The 25,466-nt window shown below is 40.6% G+C and overlaps 1 protein-coding gene across 1 annotated transcript in view; it reads left to right on the top strand.

Moving 5' to 3' along the window:
- LOC126284835 (uncharacterized) overlaps window positions 1-23,237 on the top strand; it is a 104,707-nt gene extending 81,470 nt beyond the window's left edge. The window contains exon 4 of the mRNA XM_049984055.1: window positions 22,932-23,237. Within this exon, the coding sequence (XP_049840012.1) occupies window positions 22,932-23,114 (183 nt within the window). The 3' untranslated portion in view covers window positions 23,115-23,237. The remainder of the gene's footprint in view (window positions 1-22,931) is intronic.
- Window positions 23,238-25,466: the final 2,229 nt, after the last annotated feature.

Genomic DNA, 25,466 nt, shown 5'->3' on the forward strand with positions numbered 1-25,466 from the left:
ATATCGTTAGAACGCGTTTTTCGTTGCACCGGAATCTTCTCACTAAATTTCAGATCACCAACTTTGTCTTCAGAATGCGAGAATATTTTGTTGACACCGACCTACAAAGGGAGAAAAGATCGTCATAATAAAATAAGGGAAATCAGAGCCCCCACGGAAAGATGTAGGTGTTCGATTTTTCCGCGTGATATTTGAGAGTGAAATAATAGAAAATTATTGTGAAGATGGCTCGATGAACCCTCTGCCAAGCGCTGAATATCATTTTCAGAGTATCCATGCAGATGTAGATAATATATTTTGGTGTGGTTCTGAAGTTGATAAATTTCTAGAGTGTCTATTATGCACGCTTTCTGCACATAAGCATGGTGTCAGTTTCTAACAGAGAGAGGGGTTGTGAACTAGAGATGGACTGCTGAAAACGAATATTTTCAGAAAATTGCACTACTATTATCATTTGTGGTGTAAATTTGTGTTGAAAAAAGGAGAATATTATAACGAAATGGCGTTGAGAATTAAGGTCGTGCTTGTTTATTTCTTACCATGTCATGATTCAAAATTAATCGGCTGGTTTACGTTTTTTGTACTGTGGAATTCGTTAAGGGATGAATTTACATGCAGGGTGAGTCGCGCAAATCTTAACACTCCTTTCATTTCGTGAACATTTCAAGGTATCTGAAGAAGGTTTTCGTGAAAAGTTACTGAGCAGAGAGGGATGTAAATATCCTTTTGTCTTATCAGGATATTAAACGCAGTACGGTTTTTTAATGGAACGATAAAATTTTTCAGCGGTACTGAGAAGCAAATGAAAATACGGGTGCAGTGGTTTCCCGCTTGTTAGTATTCGCAGAAGTATCCGATAAATGAGATAAAGCCGATAGGAAAGGCAGACAGGATCGTCCGTAGCATTGTATGCACCGGTGAGTTGGACTCTCGAGCTAGGCCCTGCCTTCGTAACAAGCCGTTCGACTGTACACTAGCTTCAACAAAAGCTGTTAACTTAAATGTATTTGGAATAGCTTTCCTAAGCGTTTTATAATTTGGCAGAATAATATATGGTTTTATTTACAAAACTCCTAGCTGACATAAACTACACTAATGCTCATAAATTAAGGATAATTGCAGAATGTGGTGCCACACAACGTGGCACTACACAAAACTGGCGCTAATGGCATCTGTTTTTCTGAGATGTTGATACAGACATACACACTTTTAGAAATTCCTTTTCAAAGTTCAATTTAAACAATGTGGAGGATTTTGAGAATTCCATATTCACATTTTTTTCCTCACACACTTCATCCCAGCCGTTTTTTTCTAGTTCTTTTGAAAAATCTTTTATTTTGATTTCTAATAGATGTAGTTTGTAGGCTTGTAGTTTAGGGAATGATGCGGCGCCAGATTTTACTGTTGTTATTTGACAGAGATGGTCTGATAGTTCGAGATCTTTTACAGCTTCATCACATTTTTTGCTGTTCATGTTTGTGGCCACATGGTCAATTACTGATGCAGTCATTGTAGTAACCCTTGTTGCACTATTGACCAATAGGGACATGCCAAAACTTTGAAGGCTGTTTATGAAGGCGCTGCTGGATTCATTTATGATATTAGTGTTGATGTTAATATGGCTAATCCAACAACGGAAGATAGAGGTCCCAATTCGATAGAAACGAAACTGATACCCCAATTACAGCCCACAGCTAGTACTGCCCGAATGGCTGAAGTCCCGATTGCACTGATAGAATTATTGGAGAAACTTGCGGTTATAATGAATACAAATTTTGGAGCGTTAGCGTAACAGCAGTCGGCCCAAGACATGGAGATTACCGAAAAGAATCTGAGCTAAAAGTTGTAGTTCTTCCTTGGAAGAAAATGCTGTTTTGAGTTTTATGTTTATTTTTCCTTGTAAATGTGGGTTGAGTCTATCTCTTGTTGCATGGTCATGGGCAGACCTGTTTGTGCAGTAATTACCAATGTTATTTTTGATGTGTACAAGTGACTGGTAAATGTATTCACATGAAGCAGTTAAAATCCCCAGTGTTTTGACAGATTTGACAGATTCTTATGGCTCTTTTCTGGAGTTTGAAAATTGTGTTAATTTTTGTGCAACTGTTCCCCCCAAAAAAATTCCAGAGCTAAGAACTGAGTGTACATATGAATAATATGTAACTAAAAGACACTGCATGTTACACACTGATGATAGAATTCTAAGCGCATAACACCCTGTTGGCATTCTGTTTGCAAGTACCTGTGTGTCTTCACACTACTTCAACTGATAAAATCAATATTCTTTCCTAGAAATTTTGCTTTTGTTACACAGTCTATAGGGCGCCGACTACATTTAATTTAACATTGTCATTTTTCCTCTTATAATTGAAATTCATGGCGTTGGTTTTCTTTACGTTCAACATCACTTTATTGCTTATTGACCAATCATTAACTTCCTTGAGACTTTCATTTGCTTTCTTGGCAAAGAGTACCCTTGTTTTCACAGTGACTATAATATTGCTCTCATCAGCGAAGAGAATATTTTCACCACGAGTTACACTACTGGGAAAGTCATTGATGTTTACCAGGAATAGTATTGGTCCCTACATTAATGTATTTTGGTTTGGATAAGTGTTTCACTAAATGTTTAGATTTATTTAAGTATGTGTTACCTCTACTCTTTGTACCCTATCTTCTAGACATGATCGAAACCAGTCAATAGCTATCCTTCTTACTCCTAATGCTTCTAATTTATTTAATAGAATCTTTTGGTCGACTGTATCAAACGCCTTAGAAAGATGCAAAAATATGTCTGTGACTCACTCACCTTTATCAAGAGCATCAAGTACAACTTTTGTGAATTCTACTATGGCTGACACCATATTTTTGCCACTTCGGAAACCGAACTGTGATTCGCTTAAAAGATTGTATTTATTCAGGTATTTCATTAATCTGCCTTTCATAATTGCTTCTATTATTTTTTAGAATCTGACAGCTGGGAAATGGGCCAGTAATTTTCTATTTCTTCTTCATTACCTTTCTTAAGCAAAGGCACAACTCTTGCCTGTTTTAACTGCTCTGGAAGTGTCCCTGGTGTGAAGGATTCATTTATTATATTTGTTAAGGGGCCTTGTATAATGCCTATGCATTGTTCAGTACACACATTGGTACTTCATCTAAACCTACTGACTTTTTATTTCTCAGTTTTTGAACAGTTTTATTGACTTCATTCTCTGTGGTTAGAAGTAACATCATTGTATTTAGTGCAACATTATTTACAGGCGTTATATTTGTTTTGGGGAATTTTTGCTGCAACTTCTCTGAAATACATGAAAACTGCTCGTTTACATAGTTTGCTAAGTGTTGTGGATAATTTATTTCCTTATCCCCCTCCATTAGCAGTATGTTATTCTGCATTTGTTTGCCTCTCCCCATTTCCTTTTTTATAACATCACAGACTGCTTTGCTTTTATTCTCTGCATTATGTATTATTTGGTTATTAAATGACTTTAGCAGCAATCAGCACCTTCAATAGATCTTTTTGTAACTATGATAGAAATTTAAGAATTCTGGATCATTGTGAATCTTTTTCGTGGGACTGAGGTTTTGAGTGTTTGGGAGGACTTCTTTATACCTACTATCATCCATCTGTTTTTGTGAGATGTTGATACAGACAAACATACTTTTAGAAATTCCTTTTCAAAGTTCAATTTAAACAATGTGCAGAATTTAGAAAATTTCATATTCACATTGATTTGCTCATACACTTTATCCCCGCTTTGTTTTTCTAGTTCGTTTGAAAAGTCTTTTATTTTGATTTCTGATAGATGTCGTTTGTAGGCTTGTAGTTTAGGGAATGATTCGGTGTCTGATTTTTACTGTTGTTATTTGACAGAGATGGTCTGATAGTTCGAGATCTTTTACAGCTTCATCACATTTTTTGCTGTTCATGTTTGTGGCCACATGGTCAATTACTGATGCAGTCATTGTAGTAACCCTTGTTGCACTATTGACCAATAGGGACATGCCACAACTTTGAAGGATTCATTTATGATATTAGTGTTGATGTTAATGTCTCCTCATAGCATTATGTTGACCTTTGTAGTTGAGACTTTGTCTAGAACTTCTGTTAATTTATTGAAAAAAGTGTCCACACTACCACTGGAAGATCTATACACACACAGAATAATTAATTTCTTGGTGATATTGATGCCCTGTTAATTCAATAGCTGATATTTCAAAGTGTTACTGTTCTGAGGCCATGTCTTGATTTTAACTGTGGTCCTATTCTGGTATAAATACATGATCCTCCACCGCTTCAAGTAGTTCTGCAGTAAGAGTTTGCCCTTTCATATAATGATAATATTACATGTTGGATTTCTGTGTCTCTACACCAGTGCTCAGTAATACAAACTACTGCGCAGTTCAAAGATTGGAGCTCAACTTCTAATAGTTATATTTTATTTTTTATAGATTGTATGTTTTGATGGAGGATTGTTAAGTTTGTGAAATTCCCCATGTTACTCTTTCTAGTGGTTTGTTTTTCTTTGTGACGTCTGCGCATTGAGTCAAAAAGAGCTTGGATGGCGTGTACAGGTACAGCTGTCTGCGCAGCTTCAACACGATATCACAGTTCATCAAGAGTAGTGACTGGCATATTGTGACGAGCCAGTTGCTCGACCACCATTGACCAGACGCGTTCAGTTAGTGAGAGATCTGGAGAATGTACTGGCCGGGACAGCAGTCGAACATTTTCTGTATCCAGAAAGGCCCGTACAGGACCTGCAACATGCCGTCGTGCATAATCTTGCTGAAATGTAGTGTTTCGCAGGGATCGAATGAAAGGTAGAGCCACGGGTCATAACACATCTGAACTGTAACGTCCACTGTTCAAAGTGCCGTCGATGCGAACAAGAGGTGAGCGAGACGTGGAACCAATGGCTCCCCATACCACCACGCCGGGTGATACGCCAGTATGGCGATGACGAATACACGCTTCCAATGTGCATTCACCACGACGTCTCCAAACACGAATGCGACCATCATGATGCTGTAAACAGAACCTGGATTCATCCGAAAAAATGACGTTTTGCCATTCGTGCACCCATGTTCGTCGTTGAGTACACCATCGCAGGCGCTCCTGTGTGTGATGCAGCGTCAAGGGTAACCGCAGCCATGGTCTCCGAGGTGATAATCCATGCTGCTGCAAATGTCGTCCAACTGTTCGTGCAGATGGTTGTTGTCTTGCAAACGTCTCCATCTGTTGGCTCAGGGATCGAGACGTGGCTGCACGACCCGTTACAGCCATGCGGATAAGATGCCTGTCATCTCGACTGCTAGCGATACGAGGCCGTTGCGATCCAGCACGGCGTTCCGTATTACCCTCCTGAATCCACCGACTCAATATTCTCCTAACAGTCATTGGATCTCGACCAACGAGAGCAGGAATGTCGCGATACGATAAACCGCAATCGCGATAGGCTACAATCCGACCTTTATCAAAGTCGGTAACGTGATGGTACGCATTTCTCCTCCTTACACGAGGCATTACAACAACGTTTTACCAGGCAACGTTGGTCAAGTGCTGTTTGTGTATGAGAAATCGGTTGTAAACTTTCCTCATGTCAGCACGTTGTCGGTGTCGCCACCGGCGCCAACCTTGTTTGAATCCCCTGGAAAGCTAATGATTTGCATATCACATCATCTTTTTCCTGTCTACATCTACATGTACATCCGTACTCCGCAAGCCACCTGACGGTGTGTGGTGGAGGGTACCCTGGGTTTCTCTATCGGTTCTCCCCTCTATTCCAGTCTCGTATTGTTCGTGGAAAGAAGGATTGACGGTATGCTTCTGTGTGGGCTCTAATCTCTCTGATTTTATCCTCATGGTCGCTTCGCGAAATATACGTATTAGGTGAGCAATATACTGCTTGACTCCTCGGTGAAGGTATGTTCTCGAAACTTCAACAGAAGCCCGTACCGAGTTACTGAGCGTCTCTCTTGCAGAGTCTTCCACTGGAGTTTATCCATCATCTCCGTAACGCTTTCGCCGTTACTAAAAGATGCTGTAGCGAAGCTCGCTGCTCTCCGTTGGATCTTCTCTATCTCTTCTGTCAACTCATCTGGTGCGGATCCCTCACTGGTGAGCAGTATTCAAGCAGTGGGCGAACAAGCGTACTGTTACCTACTTCCTTCGTTTTCGGATTGCAATTCCTTAGGATTCTTCCAATGAATCTCAGACTGGCATCTGCCTTACCGACGATCAACTGTATATGATCATTCCATTTTAACTCACACCTAATGCGTACTCCCAGATAATTTATGGAATTAATTGCTTCCAGTTGATGACCTGCTATTTTGTAGCTAAATGATAAGGGATCTATCTTTCTATGTATTCGCAGCACATTACAGTTATCTACATTGAGATTCAATTGCCATTCCCTGCACCATGCGTCAATTCGCTGCTGCATTGTTGCAACCTCTCGATACACCACAGCATCATCTGCAAAAAGTCTCAGTGTACTTCCGATGTCATTCACCAGGACATTTATGTGTATGTCGATTACATTCCGCGTCTGTAACACGTCATCTTCGTGGTGTAACAATTTTTATGGCCAATAGTGTATATTGAAGGATTGCTTAGATAAAACAAGTAGTCGTTTGATAATAAATGTTATACAAATATATGATAATAATAATAATGATTATAAAATATCAAACATTCAATATAACACTTCCACTTCATGCTTTTTCTTCCTAGAAATACTTACCCCCAAGCTATGCACAGCACCATACTAACACCTCTTCCTCTTTCTGAGCTCAACATCTGCCTCTTTATGGATGGCCCAGATATCACCAGTGTGTGTGTGTGTGTGTGTGTGTGTGTGTGTGTGTGTGTGTGTGTGTGTGTGTGTGTAGTGTGTGAAGTGTTATGAAACAATCTATTTATAGTGTGCACAGTGACTGATAGGGAGATATGAGTGAACAGTGTGGCATTATATTATTTAATAAGTTATTTGTAAAAGAAGTGTCGTATTCCATGAGTAAATCTAATGATTGTCTCTAGCAAGAAGCTTGTAAATATATGTGTATACGAATTAGCTTATTTCAAATTGATCTAAACTTGTAAATACTTTGACATGTCCTACATCCTTGTAAAAAGAGATCTACAGATGGATAAGGCTGCTACTACTACTACTACTGCAACTACATAATACATAAAAGCAACAAATTAATTAAAGTTAACCTATACCACATCAGTTGTTTGGTGTAAGAGTTAATCATATAGGTGAATATACACTGCTGGAAATTGAAATAAGAACACCGTGAATTCATTGTCCCAGGAAGGGGAAACTTTATTGACACATTCCTGGGGTCAGATACATCACATGATCACACTGACAGAACCACAGGCACATAGACACAGGCAACAGAGCATGCACAATGTCGGCACTAGTACAGTGTAATCCACCTTTCGCAGCAATGCAGGCTGCTATTCTCCCATGGAGACGATCGTAGAGATGCTGGATGTAGTCCTATGGAACGGCTTGCCATGCCATTTCCACCTGGCGCCTCAGTTGGACCAGCGTTCGTGCTGGACGTGCAGACCGCGTGAGACGACGCTTCATCCAGTCCCAAACATGCTCAATGGGGGACAGATCCGGAGATCTTGCTGGCCAGGGTAGTTGACTTACACTTTCTAGAGCACGTTGGGTGGCACGGGATACATACGGACGTGCATTGTCCTGTTGGAATAGCAAGTTCCCTTGCCGGTCTAGGAATGGTAGAACGATGGGTTCGATGACGGTTTGGATGTACCGTGCACTATTCAGTGTCCCCTCGACGATCACCAGAGGTGTACGGCCAGTGTAGGAGATCGCTCCCCACACCATGATGCCGGGTGTTGGCCCTGTGTGCCTCGGTCGTATGCAGTCCTGATAGTGGCGCTCACCTGCACGGCGCCAAACACGCATACGACCATCATTGGCACCAAGGCAGAAGCGACTCTCATCGCTGAAGACGACACGTCTCCATTCGTCCCTCCATTCACGCCTGTCGCGACACCACTGGAGGCGGGCTGCACGATGTTGGGGCGTGAGCGGAAGACGGCCTAACGGTATGCGGGGCCGTAGCCCAGCTTCATGGAGACGGTTGCGAATGGTCCTCGCCGATACCCCAGGAGCAACAGTGTCCCTAATTTGCTAGGAAGTGGCGGTGCGGTCCCCTACGGCACTGCGTAGGATCCTACGGTCTTGGCGTGCGTCCGTGCGTCGCTTCGGTCCGGTCCCAGGTCGACGGGCACGTGCACCTTCCGCCGACCACTGGCGACAACATCGATGTACTGTGGAGACCTCACGCCCCACGTGTTGAGCAATTCGGCGGTACGTCCACCCGGCCTCCCGCATCCCACTATACGCCCTCGCTCAAAGTCCGTCAACTGCACATACGGTTCACGTCCACGCTGTCGCGGCATGCTACCAGTGTTAAAGCCTGCGATGGAGCTCCGTATGCCACGGCAAACTGGCTGACACTGACGGCGGCGGTGCACAAATGCTGCGCAGCTAGCGCCATTCGACGGCCAACACCGCGGTTCCTGGTGTGTCCGCTGTGCCGTGCGTGTGATTATTGCTTGTACAGCCCTCTCGCAGTGTCCGGAGCAAGTATAGTGGGTCTGACACACCGGTGTCAATGTGTTCTTTTTTCCATTTCCTGGAGTGTAGTTAGTATTACCAGGGATGGATAAAGAAATAAAACGAGATAAAAGTATATGAGGGGTGGCGTAAAGTTACGTTAATGTTATTGTATAGCAGTATTTCTTTTCAGTATTAGAGTTATACACTGATGATCCATAACATCATGACCACCGCCAACCAGAGACTGAATGCTACCTCATGGCGTGAGAGTCACGTGACGATCTAAGAAAAGCACATAAGCGGAACAGACGAATTGGAAATCGTCCTGGCAACGATGTGGGAAATCTACTGACATTACCGACTTTGACAAAAGCCTGATGGTGCAGGCCCAAGTCTTTCACAGTACGCCCTTCAGCACATGTTGTTGAAAACTGTGCTCCAAATAAGACAACAATTCCGTGTTCCCATGCTGACTCAACGATATCATCAATTGCTAATGAAAAAGTGTCGCCGGGTCGGATGAATCACGCTTATTGTTACATCAGCTCGATAGTCTTGTCTGGGTACGCATCACCCAGCCGAACGGTTGCTCCAAAAATGCATTGTATCGCGAAGGCAGGTCAGTGCGTGCAGCATTATGCTATTGAGATCACCTGCGTTTCCATCGTACATGTAATAGTAACTGAAGGCACTACTACAGTTGTGGATATCGTGGACATATTGTGGACTTCATGCACTCCTAAGAACTTTGATGTCTTTCCTGATGGCGATCACACCTTCCAGCAGGTAACTGACCGTCTCAAAACGTCAGAGTCGTTCTTCAGTGATTATACGAAAATCACAGTGATGCAGACTGATTTGTTTTGGCTACCAAATTCGCCTCTTCTGAAACCGGTGGCACACTTCTAACGCTGTAGATAATGCAATAAAGAATGGCTCGGTAGGCAGTACAGTTAAAGAGGAATGGGTATCTCTAAAAAGAGAAATCACAGGAGTTGGCAAGAAAAACATGAAGACAACAAATATAAATGCGAAGAAACCATGGGTAACACAAGAAATACTTCACTTGATCGATGAGATAAGGACATACAAAAATGTTCAGGTAAATTCCGGAGTACAGTAACACAGGTTGATAAGGAATGAAATAAATAGGAACTACAGGGAAGCTATGACTAAATAGCTGCATGAAAAATATGAAGAAAACGAAAAAGAAATGTTTGCCTTAAGGACTGACTCAGCATACCGGAAAACCAAAACAACCTTCTGTAAAATTAAAAGCAATGGTTGTAACTTTAACAATGCAATGGGGATTCCGCTGTTAAATGCAGAGGAGAGAGGGGATAGCTGGAAAGAGTACATTGATGGCCTCTATGACGGTGAACAGTTATCTGATGCGATAGAAAAAGAAACACGAGTCAATTTAGAAGATAAAGGGGGTCAGTATTAAAATCAGAATTTAAAAGAACTTTGAAAACTTAAGATCAAATAAGGCAGAAGGAACAGATAACATTCCGTCAGAATCTCTAAAATGATTGAGGGAAGTGGCAACAAAACGATTATCCACGCTGGTGGGTAGAATGTATGAGTCTGGCGATATACCATCTGACTTTCGGAAAAAAACATCCACACAGTTCCGAAGACTGCAAGAGGTGACAATTGCGAGAACTATCGCACAATCAGCTTAACAGCTCATACCTCCGATACGCTGACAAGGATAGTATACAGAAGAATGGAAAAGAAAACTAGAGATGTTTTAGATGACGATCAGTTTGGGTCTAGGAAAGATGAAGGCAACAGAGAGGCAAATTTGGCTTTGTTGCTGATAATGGAAGCAAGACTATAGAAAGATTTGTCGACCTGGAAAAAATACACGACAGTGTCTAAATTCTTAGGAAAATATGGGTAAGCTATACGGAGAGACTCGTAGTATATAACATGTACATGAGCCAAGAGGGAATAATGACAGTGGAAGATCAAGAACGAAGTGCTTGAATTAAAAATGTTGTAAGATGGAGATATTTTCTTTCGCCCCTACTGTTCAGTTTATACATGGAGGAAGCGATGATGGATATAAAAGAAAGGTTCAGGAGTGGAATAAAAATTCAAGGTTAAATTATGTCAGTGATACGATTCGCTGATTACATTGCTACCTTCAGTGAAAGTGAAGAGGAACTGCAGAATGGGTTGAATGAAATGAACCGTCGATTAGTTATGGAATATGTACTGAAAGGAAACCGAAGAAAGGCGAAAGTAATGAGAAGTAGCAGAAATAAGAACTACGAGAAACATAGCATCAGGATTGAGGGTCACCAAGTGGATGAAGTTAATGGACGGAGCAAGGAGGACATCAAAAGCAGGCTAGCTCTGGCGAAACGGCGTTTCTGGCCAAGGAAAGTCTACTTGTATCATACATAGGCCTTAATTCGAGAACGAAATTTCTGAGAATGTACACTGGAGCACAGACTTGTGTGGTGGTGAAACGTGGACTGTGGGATAACCGGAACACAAGAGAATTGAAGCATTCGAGATGTAAGGCTACAGACGAATGTTGAAAATTAAATGGAATGATAAGATAAGGAACGAATACGAGTAGGTTTTGTGCAGAATTGGAGAGAAAATGAATATGTGGAAAACACTAACAAGAAGAAGGGACAAGATGACACGACATGTGTTAAAACATGAAGGAATATCTTCCACTATACTAGAGGGAGCTGCAGAGGTTAAAAACTGTAGAGGAAGACAGAGACGGGAATATACCCACCAAATAATTGAGAGCATGAGTTGCAAATGCTACTCTGAGATGAAGAGGTTGGCAGAGGCGAGGAATTTGTGGCGGGCCACATCAAACCAGTCAGTAGACTGATAATAAGTGATAACTATATTTATAGTAATTAGTACTGGAATACCCGGATAACCGACAAAATGAAAAAGAGTGACTTTTGTATTATTAATTCTAGAAAACTAACCTACGTCACCCATGTATGTCCTGTGGTTCTCTTACTAGGGTTAATTCATAATTTTCGGTGTTTATTCAAAACAACAAAAACAAATTAAACGTATTCAAATCAACAATAATCAATGTTTGTTGAGAGATTATAGACATTTTCGTATATATGTACAGTTTTCCTAGAACTACGAAAATAATGCAACCCAAGTCATGAAATATCTAACAAAAGTCATCTAAGACAGGCACTATATTCAGTTTTGTTTAAAATATTCGGTAATTCTCATTAAACGTTAACCCTTTTACCTCTTCGTTGCTGCATCAAGAATTCCCTTTTATTGTGGTAGACCCATGGTTTTTCGAATAATTTGAAAGCTGTTTCCGGGCTTGAAATGCTTTGCATAAGACGGTCCTGCATCGTTTTCTGCATCTACGTTTTCTTCTGTTTCACCACGCACTTCCTGCTGTTCATTACCCTGCAATGTGTTTTCAACTGTTTCGTCATCCGACATGGTTTGTAAACCTTGATCACCACTGTCACAAGAGAGCCACTCTTTGTAGCATTGGCATCACATTCGTGTCATAGCTGCTTGTTTGTCGTCGGCTCATTTACGCTGTTACTTCCAAAATAGAATCATTGGTATAGGGTATTGAATTGTCGTGCTCCCATTTTCGTACTCCTTTCCAAGCTTTGTTCAAGACCTTTCAATCAAATCCCACGCATCTATAAACAAGTAACAACACTGCTTTATTTTTATTTGCTTGGAAAAAGACAAAACAACTTCTACGTTATCTGCATCAACAGGTGATCTACGTAAAAGTGGTTTTCTATGAAGTCGTTTTAGTGTTTCAGTAAACGTTGATCCACTGGCCGCAGTAAGGATGTCACTTTAGCAAGCAAAAATTTTGCTGCAAACATTCCATTTTCTCCCTCTAACAGTTCGTCTGAAGAATGGTTTGGCGCATTATCTAGTAAATGTAGGTAGTTTCATCACTTATAATTTCATTTTAATTTTTTTTTACTGCCGAGATAAATGAATCAATTAGTCAATGAGTATTTTAGTATGCATCCATGCGTGTTTTATAAATTAAGGAAACCGTGATATTGTTGAAGAGCCTGCTTTTTTTATTTTTCGAACAGGAGAAAAGGCATTTTATGAGTTCCGATAGCGTTTGCGCAAATTAATATTGTTACTAGTTCTTCACAACTTCTGTATCCAGGACTGAACTCTCCGGCCGAGAAGCTAAGATTTTAGCGGTAACGATTTCCAGTTTAATCCAATTTCTTCAGCACTATTCCTCACACACAAATAAAGAAAAGGTGTTATGTGGACAAGTGTCCGGAAACGCTTAATTTCCACGTTAGAGCTCATTTTAGTTTCGTCAGTATGTACTACACTTCCTCGATTCACATTCAGTTGGCCCAATTGAAGGAAGGTAATGATGACTTCGGTGCTTGTGTTGACATGCGACTCATTGCTCTACAGTACTAGCATCAAGCACATCAGTACGTAGCATCAACAGGTTAGTGTTCATCACGAACGTGGTTTCGCAGTCAGTGCAATGTTTACATGTGCGGAGTTGGCAGATGCCCATTTGCTGTATGGATTAGCACGGGCAACAGCCGTGGCGCGGTACGTTTGTATCGAAACAGATTTCCAGAACGAAGGTGTTCCGTCAGGAAGACGTTCGAAGCAATTGATCGGCGTCTTAGGAAGCACGGAACATTCCAGCCTATGACTCGCGACTGGGGAAGACCTAGAACGACGAGGACATCTGCGATGGTCGAGGCATTCCTTCGTGCAGTTGACGATAACCATAAAGTCAGCGTCAGAGAAGTTGCTGCTGTAGAAGGTAACGCTGACCACGTCACTCTATGGAGAGTGCTACGGGAGAACCAGTTGTTTCCGTACCACGTACAGCGTGTGCAGGAACTATCAACAGCTGATTGGCCTCCACGGGTACACTTCTGCGAATGGTTCATCCAACAATGTGTCAATCCTCATTCAGTGCAAATGTCCTCTTAACGGGTGAGGCTTCATTCCATCGAGATTAAGTTGTAAATTTTCAGAATCAACATTTGTGGGCTGACGAGAATCCGCACGCAATTGTGCAATCACGTCATCAACACAGATTTTCTGTGAACGTTTGGGGAGGCATTGTTGGTGATGTCTTGATTGGCTGCCATTTTCTTCCACCTACGCTCAATGGAGCACGTTATCATGATTTAATACGGGATATTCTACTTGTGCTGCTAGAACATGTGCCTTTACAAGTACGACACAACATGTGGTTCATGCACGATGGAGCTCCTGCACATTTCAGTCGAAATGTTCGTGCGCTTCTGAACAACAGATGGATTGGTAGAGGCGGATCAATTCCATGGGCTACACGCTCTCCTGACCTCAAACCTCTTGACTTTCATTTATGGGGACATTTGAAAGCTCTTGTCTACGCAACCCCGATACCAAGTGCAGAGACTCTTCGTGCTCGTATTGTGGACGGCTGTGATACAATACTCCATTCTCCAGGGCTGCATCAGCGCATCTGAGATTCCATGCGACGGAGGGTGGATGCATGTATCCTCGCTAACGGAGGACATTTTGAACATTTCCTATAACAAAGTGTTTGAAGTCACGCTGGTACGTTCTGTTGATGTGTGTTTCCATTCCATGATTAATGTGATTTGAAGAGAAGTAATAAAATGAGCTCTAAGATGGAAAGTAAGCGTTTCTGGACTCATGTACACGTAACATATTTTCTTTCTTTGTGTGTGAGGAATGTTTCCTGAAAGTTTGGCCGTACCTTTTCGTAACACCCTATATAAACAGCACGTAGGAATGTGTGTATTGTGTTTCTGTTCTCGTCCGATAGTACCATCGATTAACAGTTTGCCTTTCTGGCACGAATTCATGATGAACTAACCCCTCAAAGTCAAATAGAACTGTCAGAATGGCTTTAGCATTTGAGCTGACCTCAAGGGGTTTTTTTGGTCTTGGAGAACCTTTCATGACCTATTGTGAAGATTGAACCTTGGTTTCAGCATCATAAACGTAGACCACATCTCACCAACAGCTATGATTCTGTTAAGGAACATTTCGTTCTCATTTGCGCGACCCAAAAGCTGTTCACAGATTGTCAGAGCAGGTCTTCCCGGTTTTGACTCATGAGCCGTGGGTCGAACTTGGCGGCAACACGATGCATTCCGAGATGCTGTGTCTGGATTTCATGACATGATCCAACTGGAATGTTACATCCTTCTACAATCTCGCGGGCAATCAGCCTTCGATTGGCATGCATAATTTCGCTGACATTGCTGACATAAGCACCGACGGTGGACACTGAAGCGCATCAATTGATGTGTCTCTGTAAATGTTTTCTTGGGTTTCACGCAAAATGTAATGCAGACGCGTTACTCCTCTATCGCTATCATATCGAAATTCGCAAACTGTGCCCCACAAATCAATACAGCACTACACAATAACTAACAGTCAGACATCAATGAAAGTTCAGGCAGTCACACATTAAACAAAAGTGTGTACAGGGGTGCAAACCGCATTTCACTGCGACACACCACCGGCTCAAAATTACGAATGTTCCGGAATTTTCTGTGACCCCGGCAATATTTAAACACAGAGAAAAGTGAAATGTTAGTGAAAGTTAAAATAAAAAAATTAGATACATCTTATTGTCCCTGAATGTATTGTACTATAAGCCTCTTATTTTATCAGATTATGAATACGATAGGCATTAACTTCCCTATTGCAACAGTCTTTAAAAATAGCCTTTTTAATTAGCTACTTCTTTGCTCACACAATAGCATATGGTGCGTGGCGGTCGTCTTGTGGAGTACTACTTCCATATGATATTGATAACCTTTTATTATTCCCGGTCTGCTGGAAAAAATGGTATATATTTGAACAATAAATCAGCTAATATGGCTCGCTGTTTATCATTCAGACATTCAGATACAATAGCGCCAGAAATTACACATTTCTATACCGGTAGGGTGAGAACTGTCGCTCTCTCAGTTATCCTCTTAAAATTATTACGGTTGTAATAATTCCACCAACTATCATACTAACAGCTGCTCGAACAATTATTTTACCGTTTTTTTATACAGTTAAAAGTTAAAGCAAAGGTCATGCTTCGTGTTTGTCCCATCATCATACCACAACATATGAACTCATTGGATTAGGTTGGTGCCCCCACCCAGCGCCATGGCTGACATCTTGGAGCTTGTTGTGGTAGTGGTTAGTTTCATGTACTGCCACCCCACAACATGTACCGCAATTCTGTTGTTTATTGCTGCCAATTTGGAGGCAATCTGTGGCGCGGGATTCGTTTGTTGCCTGGCTTTGAGGTATTTACGAGGGAGGATCGGAAAGTAATATACAGTCATATTTTTCTCCCCTGTTATCGCAGCTGGAATGTTGAAATTTCACGATCCATGCGGCCGCTAACAGCTGCAACCCCGCAGATTGCCAGAGCCGTTGAGGCAGCAATTTTGAACGACCGGTGTGTGCAACTGCGAAACTTACAGCAGTATTTCAGCATCTCCTATGCTGCATTGTACAATATTGTTCATGACACGTTGAAATTTTGTGAGATTAGTGTTCGCCAGGTGGCTAAGAACCTGACAGACAACCCCAAGGACCAACGAAAGATCACAATCTTGAATCACTTAACGCATTACGCAGCAGAAGGACGCGACTTTCTGCTAGGAATAATCACTGGTGCTGAGTCGTGGGCGTACCACAGTACGCCTAAAACCAAGCAGGCCTCTATGGAGTAGAAACATGCTGGTTCTGCAGTACGAAAAGCTGCCAAGTGACTCAGTACGCTGGGAAAGTTCTTGTTACAGTTTTCCGGGATGTGCATAGTGTTTTGTTACCTTTTAAAGTTTTTGGTAGTAAAATTATTGCGCGTTTCTGATCTTCCCCCGTATATTAAGTGACAGATGGTTCGTAAAATTCAGGTGCCTTTGATTCCCAAATTAATTTGAGATTGATTTCGCATATGACCATTCATATTATATCCTGAGCTAAACCTGTTGTTACTTCTCTGACGCTCACTGAAATGTGACGAATTCTGAGCATTTTGTGGGCTGTTTTGATTCACATAGCCACTATGTGGCGCTGCACCATTGCCGCGAAAGTCACCGTTTAGCCCGTGGTTGTTCACGTGATCACTGGATTGCGCAGGCTGAACTCTACCGTTGACACCACTGCTCTTAAAAGTTTCCTGTATTGGGTTCATAGAGTCTCATATTGACAGAAAGTGTTCTAGCTTGGGTCCTGGGTCATAAACTCACTTCCCATGAATGTTGAGTAATACTTGTGCTTTCAGTATTAGTAGGTGGCTCTATACGAAATCAGTTCCAATATCGCGTATTGCTTTTGTAATGTTCAAAATTCTCTCGCTGGCTACCTTGCTTCCTGTCATATTGCTCAGTATAAAAGACTTCGTTTCAGAGTAGTTCTTGCCCGCTAGGCGACCAATTTTTTGTGAATAACACTGTTTCAAATTGTTTGTAAGTAGTGCAGTGTTCCGCGGCCCTCGTTGCCCAGAGTCCAGCTTCACTCTGAATGTAGGTGTTGTTGAACTGAATTTTCAGGTACTCTTCTCATGTTTATGGTCTAACGTTTTTAAACGGTTTGATAAATACGACAAGATGTGCTTTTTATAATTTGGGAAGAAAAGGTGAAACTGTCTGTTCGTTAACAGGCTTTATTCTATAATGCTTGATGACAATGTAGGTGCTACCCGTATGACGCAACCTGAGCGCTTAGGAGACTAAATTGTTCTTTGATGTCCCAATACCCCCTGACATACGGACATATGGCCGTATACACGTATATGCAGGAATTAAAGGTGGTATGATTTGCACACTACTCTTTACTGCTGACAATTCCTCATGTATGTAATGCGTTTGTGCAATTACACTAGACCGCCACTTAAGTAGCTCCTTGCTTAAGACAGTCTGATCAAATTCCTCTCTGGTAGTATCCTGTTCAGGTACTAATTGTATACAAGTTATCTGTACTTCAACTTTTAGCTCAGTATCTTTTCGGTAATCTCCATGTCTTGAGCCGACTGCTGTTACACTAACCCTCCGAAATTTGTATTCATTATAACCGCAAGTCTCTCCAATAATTCTATCAGTGGAATTGGGACTTCAGCCATCGGGCAGTACTAGCTGTGAGCTGTAATTGGGGTATCAGTTTCGTTTCTATCGAATTGGGACTCCTATCTTCCGTTGTCGGATTAGCCATATTAACATCAACACTAATATCATAAATGAATCCCGCAGCGCCTTCATAAACATCCTTCAAAGTTTTGGCATGTCCCTATTGGTCAATAGTGCAACAAGGGTTACTACAATGACTGCATCAGTAATTGACCATGTGGTCAAAACTATGAACAGGAAAAAATGTGATGAAGCTGTAAAAGATCTCGAACTATCAGACCATCTCTTTCAAATAAAAACAGTAAAATCAGACATCGAATCATTCCCTAAACTACAAGCCTACAAACGACAGAAATCAAAATAAAAGACTTTTCAAACGAACTAGAAAAACAAAGCGGGGATAAAGTGTATGAGCAAATCAATGTGAATATAGAAATCTTCTAAATTCTCCACTTGTTTAAATTGAACTTTGAAAAGGAATTTCTAAAAGTATGTATGTCTGTATCAACATCTCACAAAAACAGATGGATGACAGTAGGTATTAAGAAGTCCTCCCAAACACTTAAAAACCTCAGTCCCATGAAAAAGATTCACAGTGATCCAGAATTCTTAAATTTCTATCATAGTTACAAAAAGATCTATAGGAAGGTGCTGATTGCTGCAAAAAAGTCATTTAATAACCAAATAATACATAATGCAGAGAACAAAAGCAAAGCAGTCTGTGATGTTATAAAAAAGGAAATGGGGAGAGGCAAAGAAACCCAGAATAACACACTGCTAATGGAGGGGGATAAGGAAATAAATTATCCACAACACTTAGCAAACTATGTAAACGAGCAGTTTTCATGTATTCTAGAGAAGTTGCAGCAAAAATTCCCCAAACAAATATAACTCCTGTAAATAATGTTGCACTAAATACAATGATGTTACTTCCAACCACAGAGAATGAAGTCAATAAAACTGTTCAAAAACTGAGAAATAAAAAGTCAGTAGGTTTAGATGAAGTACCCAAGTGTGTTCTGAAACAATGCATAGGGATTATACAAGGCCCCTTAACAAATATAATAAATGAATCCTTCACATCAGGGACATTTCCAGAGCAGTTAAAACAGTCAAGAGTTGTACCTTTGCTTAAAAAAGGTTATGCAGAAGACATAGAAAATTACTGGCCCATTTCCCAGCTGTTAGATTCTCAAAATTAATAGAAGTAATTATGAAAGGCAGATTAATGAATTACTTGAATAAATACAATCTCTTAAGCGAATCACGGTTTGGTTTCTGAAGTGGCAAAAATACGGAGTCAGCCACAATAGAATTCACAAATGTTGTACTTGATGCTCTTGATAAAGGTGAGTGAGTCACAGACATATTTTGGATTTTTCTAAGGCGTTTAATACAGTCGACCAGAAGATTCTATTAAATAAATTAGAAGCATTAGGAATAAGAAGGGTAGCTAATGACTGGTTTCGATCATACCTAGAAGATAGGGTACAAAGAGTAGAGATAACACATAATTCAATAGATCTAAACATTTAGTAAAACACTTATCCAAACCAAAATACATTAATGTAGGGACCAATACTATTCCTGGTATACATAAATGACTTTCCCAGTAGTGTAACTCGTGGTGAAAATATTCTCTTCGCTGATGAGAGCAATATTATAGTCACTGAGAAAACAAGGGTACTCTTTGCCAAGAAAGCAAATGAAAGTCTCAAGGAAGTTTATGATTGGTCAATAAGCAATAAAGTGATATTGAACATAAAGAAAACTAACGCCATGAATTTCAATTTGAAGAGGTAAAATGACAATGTTAAATTAAATGTATATGGCACCTCTATAGACTGTGTAACAAAAGCAAAATTTCTAGGAATGAATGTTGATTTTATCAGTTGAAGTCGTGTGAACACACATAGGTACTTGCAAACAGAATGCCACAGCATGTTATACCCTTAGAATCCTATCATCAGTGTGTAACATGCAATGTCTTTTAGTTCCATATTATTCATAAGTACACTCACTTCTTAGCTGTGGCATTTTTGTGGGGGAACAATTGCACAAAAAATAAACACAATTTTCAAACTCCAGAAAAGAATCATAAGAATCTGTCAAATCTGTCGAATCTGTGAAAACACTGGGGATTTTAACTGTTTCATGTGAATGCATTTACCAGTCAGTTGTCCTTATCAAATATAATATTGGTAATTACTGCACAAACAGATCTGTCTATGATCATGCAACAAGAGATAGACTCAACTTACATTTACCAAGAAAAAAAAATAAACATAAACCTCAAAACCGCATTTTTTACCAAGGAATAAAACTGTACAATAAATTACCAAAAGAGATTAAAGAAATTGCAAAAATACACTTATTTAAAAAGGCAGCTAAGAAGTAAGTACCTATTATGCAATACAGTTTATACACTAATGGCCATTAAGATTGCTACATCAAGAAGAAATGCACATGTGAAACGGGTATTCATAGGACAAATATGTTGTACTAGTGATTACATTTTCACGCAATTGGAGTTTACAGATCCTGAGAAATCAGTACCCAGAACAATCACAACGGCCTTGATACGCCTGGGCATTGAGTCAAACAGAGCTTGGATGGCGTGTACAGGTACAGCTGCCCATGCAGCTACAACACGATACCACAGCTGATCAAGAGTAGTGACTGGCGTATTGTGACGAGCCAGTTGCTCGGCCACCACTGACCAGACATTTCAGTTGGTGTGAGATCTGGAGAATGTGCTGGCCAGGGCAGCAGACGAACATTTTCTGTATCCAGAGAGGTCCGTACAGGACCTCCAACAAACGATCGTGCATTATTCTGCTGAAATGTAGAGTTTCGCAGGGATCGAATGAAGGTTAGAGCCACGGGTCGTAACACATCTGAAATGTAACGTCCACTGTTCAAAGTGCCTTCAGTGCGAACAAGAGGTGACAGAGACTTGTAACGAACGGCATCCCATACCATAATGCCGGGTGATACGCCAGTATGGCGATGACGAATACACGCATCCAATGTGCGTTCACCACGATGTCGCTAAACAAGGATGCGACCATCATGATGCTGTGAACAGAACCTGGATTCAACCGAAAAAATGACGTTTTACCATTCGTGCACCCAGGTTCGTCGTTGAGGACACCATTGCAGGCGCTCCTGTCTGTGATGCAGCGTCAAGGGTAACAGCAGTCATGGTCTCCTAGGTGATAGTCCATGCTGCTGCAAATGTCGTCGAACTGTTCGTGCAGATGGTTGTTGTCTTGCAAACGTCCCCATCTGTTGACTCAGGGATCGAGACGTTGCTGCACGATCCGTTACAGCCATGCGGATAAGATGCCTGTCATCTCGACTGCTAGTGATACGAAGCCGTTGCGATCCAGCACGGCTTTCCGTATTACCCTCCTGAATCCACCGACTCAATATTCTCCTAACAGTCATTGTATCTCCACGAACGCGAGCAGCGATGTCACGATACGATAAACCACAATCGCGATAGGATCCAATGCGACCTTTATCATATTCGGAAAACGTGATGGTACGCATTTCTCCTCCTTACACGATCGGAAACTTTCGTCATGTCAGCACGTTGTATGTGTCGCCACCGGCCCCAACCTTGTGTGGATGCTCTGAAAAGCTAATCATTTGCATATCACAGCATCTTCTTCCTGTCGGTTAAATTTCGCGTCTGTAGCACGTCATCTTCATGGTTTAGCAGTTTTAATTGGCAGTAGTGTATATTGAAGGATGGCTTAGATAAAACAGAGTAGGCGTTTAATAAAAAAATGTAATACAAATAAATAATAATAATAATGATTATATAACATCCTACATTCCACATAACACCTTCACTTTATGTTTTTTCCTTCCCAGAGATCACCAGTATATATATATATATATATATATATATATATATATATATATATATATATATGTGTGTGTGTGTGTGTGTGTGTGTGTGTGTAGTGAGTGAGTGAAGTGTTATGAAACAATGTGTGTATAGTGTGTTGCATTGACTGATAGTGAGATATAAGTGAACAGTGTGGCATTACATTATTTAATTAGTTATTTGTAAAAGAAGTATTGTATTCCAGGAGTAAATCTAATGATTGTCTCTAACTAGAAGTCTGTAAATATAAGTGTTTACGAATTAGCTTATTTTAAATTGACCTAAGCTTGTAAATACTTTGACATATCCTATATGCTACTACTACTACTACATTATTTATAAAAGCAAAAAATTAATTAAAGTTAACTTATATCACATCAATTGTTTGGATTAAGAGGTAACCATATAATTGAATACGGCTAGTATTACCAGGGATGGATAAAGAGATGAAAGTATACGAGGGGTGGCATAAAGTTACGTTAATGTTATTGTATAGCAGTATTTCTTTTCAGTAGTAGTGTTATACACTGATGATCCATAACATTATGACCACTGACAACCAGAGATTGATTGCTATCTCATGGCGTGATAGTCACGTGACGCTCTAAGAAAAGCACATAAGCGGAACAGACGAATTGGAAATCGTCCTGGCAACGATGTGGGAAGTTTACTGACATTACCGACTTTGACAAAAGCCTGATGGTGCAGGCCCAAGTCTTTCACAGAACACCCTTGTTGGACATTGGGCTCCAAATAAGAAAACACTTCCGTGTTCCCACGCTGACTCAACGGTATCATCAATTACGGATGAAAAGGTTTGGCCTTGCCGGATGAATCACGTTTATTGTTACATCAGCTCGATAGTCTTGTCTGAGTATGCATCGCCCAACCGAACGGCCGCTCGATACATGCGTTGTACCACGAAAGCAGGTCAGTGCAGGCAGTATTATTCAGACCGATGTCTTGGCTACCAAATTCGTCTCTTCTGAAGCCGATGACACACTTATGGGATGTTACCAGGCACCATTTACACAGCCATACACCATTAACCCGTAACGTACAGGAATTAAAAGACTTGTGCGCAGACGTCTGCTGCCACACATATCCACAAACCTACTACAGGCTTGTCGAATCCACGGCATGCAGAATTACTCCAAAGTTATAGCAACACGCTACTAAGCACGATTTCATTATGTTATGGGTCAGCGACATATGTCTTTAATTATTAATGATTTTGTTTTTAAATATTGTAGTGGAATAATTGACAAATTTGTTGTTTTTCAGGTCGTAATAGCTTCGGCGGCTGCAGTTATACTGTATCTGGCAACTGGATTAATTATTCTTGAAACATACAACCAGTATATTTTTCCTTCCAGGCATTCTAATGTGTTCATTGCAGTAATACTATGCTTTATTAGTAGCGCAGCGTACATAGTTGATGCTATTCTGTCATGGAAGTGTAGCTAGATATCATCCTCCCTGCAGTAATATGGGACATTACATGTTCACAGTGTATGTATTAAACTCTCTGTTGTTCTGTTGAGGAAATTACTAATGAAACATTCTTTATTAAAAAGACCGTATACAATGTGTGTGTGGTAAAATCTGAGCTACTACCATTAACAGTAAACTAATAAGCTGTGGTGTAATATAAGAACGTTTATGCCTCAGAAAGCAAACTGGAAACGCTATATGACGACGAATATGTAACGGAATTGTGACAGGCACACATGCTCACTTAATATAAGTGCAATGGAAATGAATTTTTTATAGCTAAATTTTTAGATATTGAACAATAAATAAATAAACCGTCAAGAACCAGTCAAAAGATTATAGGCTTCTTTTGCTTTTGGCTTATGGCCCCAAGCAGACAAATGAAGATGTTACCTGTTAATCAGGAAATGTAGATTTCAAAGCTTAATGAAACTAATGCATTCTTGAATAACTAAAATTAGAACACTGCTTCAAAGCATAATCTCCGACTTATATTCCAGTCTTTACCATCATGTATTCCGCAAAATATCTCACTAGTATATCAGGTCACTATACCCTGCATTCACAAATCAGCGATCTCGCAGGACAGCAGCAAACGATTTAACTTCCCCATATATATCTTAACTGTCTGGTGCAAGTAGTTCGGAATCGTAGAATATAATTAATTTAGTTGGCTGTTTGTGTTATCTCAGAACATTTTGCAGAAAGTGTGCACAATATGGTGGAGTGGCAACATGTAACTGCGTTGAGCAAAGTCCATAAATGAAATGTTTTGGTTTGACTGAAATAACTTAGAGACAAATGTTATAAATGCGTATGTGTATTGTTCTCCAAAAATGTAAGTGATTTACCAAGCTCGCATGGGCCCTCAAAGTAGAAAATACAAATAAAATTCTCACAAGGAGTAAAGGGAAACACATGCTCGCAAAACGTAACTTCCAAAAAGGTAATAAATCTCTTATAAAGCATTGAAGGATAACAATTTTAAATCACCATTACGAGGAATTGAAAAGATAATTTTCAGTCCAATTATTAGCTTCCATTTAATGAAAAGTAAACAATTAGTGAGCTTCTATGTCACCGTGCAATAGGATATTGTCACAAGTATGAATGTGGGGTGGTCTCAGGATAACTGCGCAGATATTTAAAATTTCACTCGGTGAAGATGAATTTAATACAGACATGGAAAGCCCTGCAAAGACAATTCACTATAGAAGACAAGTGAAAATGTTACGGATAAAAACAATGAAATTCTCAGGAAAAAGGTAGGTTTCATCATTCGCTCCTTGCTAATTGGAACAGATTTGTAATGTACTGTGGAGGAGACTATCAGAATGAAATCTGCCCTCTCGATACAGAAAGTCCTTCAAAGGAGAGATCCTCCAACTAAACAACACTGAATAAAGAGAATACCTTAAAAGTTTTACATGCATATTTTGTCGCAAGAAGGCACATTCCAAACATTGCAACGGCGATGTGATTACCTTGTATGCTCGTAAAACGCATCGATGCTTATATTAAGAATTCCTTAGTGATCTGATAAGATTAAAATATGACTAATAGTTTTTCCCGCCGCCATTAAAAACAATGATAATCTTAGGCCAATGCATTTTTGTTGCCTGCCATCAGTGTTTAGTGGTTCTTCAGAATTGTTGATAGGCAACATGTTTTTTGCATGCCTTTTCTGGCCTGTCCCCTCCCACTTGTGCCATCTTTATCACAATTTTTATTACGTTTCTATGGGAGAGGGCCGATTAATTTCATTCCAGGTAATGCAATGACTATTGAGAACTCTAATCATTCTTGATGTGGGACCCAGCACGTTTTCTTTGCGTCACCATTATCCTTCATTTGGCTGATCTAGGACCGAGGCAGGATAGCTGCCGGCCCGTCCCTCTGCGCTTGCGACCAAAATTACATTCTGGGCTGTTGTACAGACTGGTAAGCGAATGGGAGGGCGATGGTCTGGCGTCACTGTAATTGCCTTACGACAGTCTAGCGTCTCGACATAACTCGCCCTACGAGGACGCTAAATGACTAGACGACCTCCTGGATGCGACTCTCTGGCACCAGCAGCTCAAGGAACTTTTGGTCTTAAGTGTGTAGTGGTGGGCGGAACTATTTTCCTACGCCAATGTAGATCAAGGAAATCGATTCGGCAGCTCAAAATTACGCACTGTGACGTCACCAGAGCATCGCCCTGAAATTGGCTGGACAAGAGCCCATCGAGTGGATGTACGACACTCGCCTTTTTAATGGAATTTTCCATTTTGCACTTTGAATACTACGACTGGCGTGTGTTCCTGCGGCTACCGTCGACTGGGA

Source organism: Schistocerca gregaria, chromosome 8 (genome assembly GCF_023897955.1).
Source record: "Schistocerca gregaria isolate iqSchGreg1 chromosome 8, iqSchGreg1.2, whole genome shotgun sequence".
Lineage (NCBI taxonomy): Eukaryota > Metazoa > Arthropoda > Insecta > Orthoptera > Acrididae > Schistocerca > Schistocerca gregaria.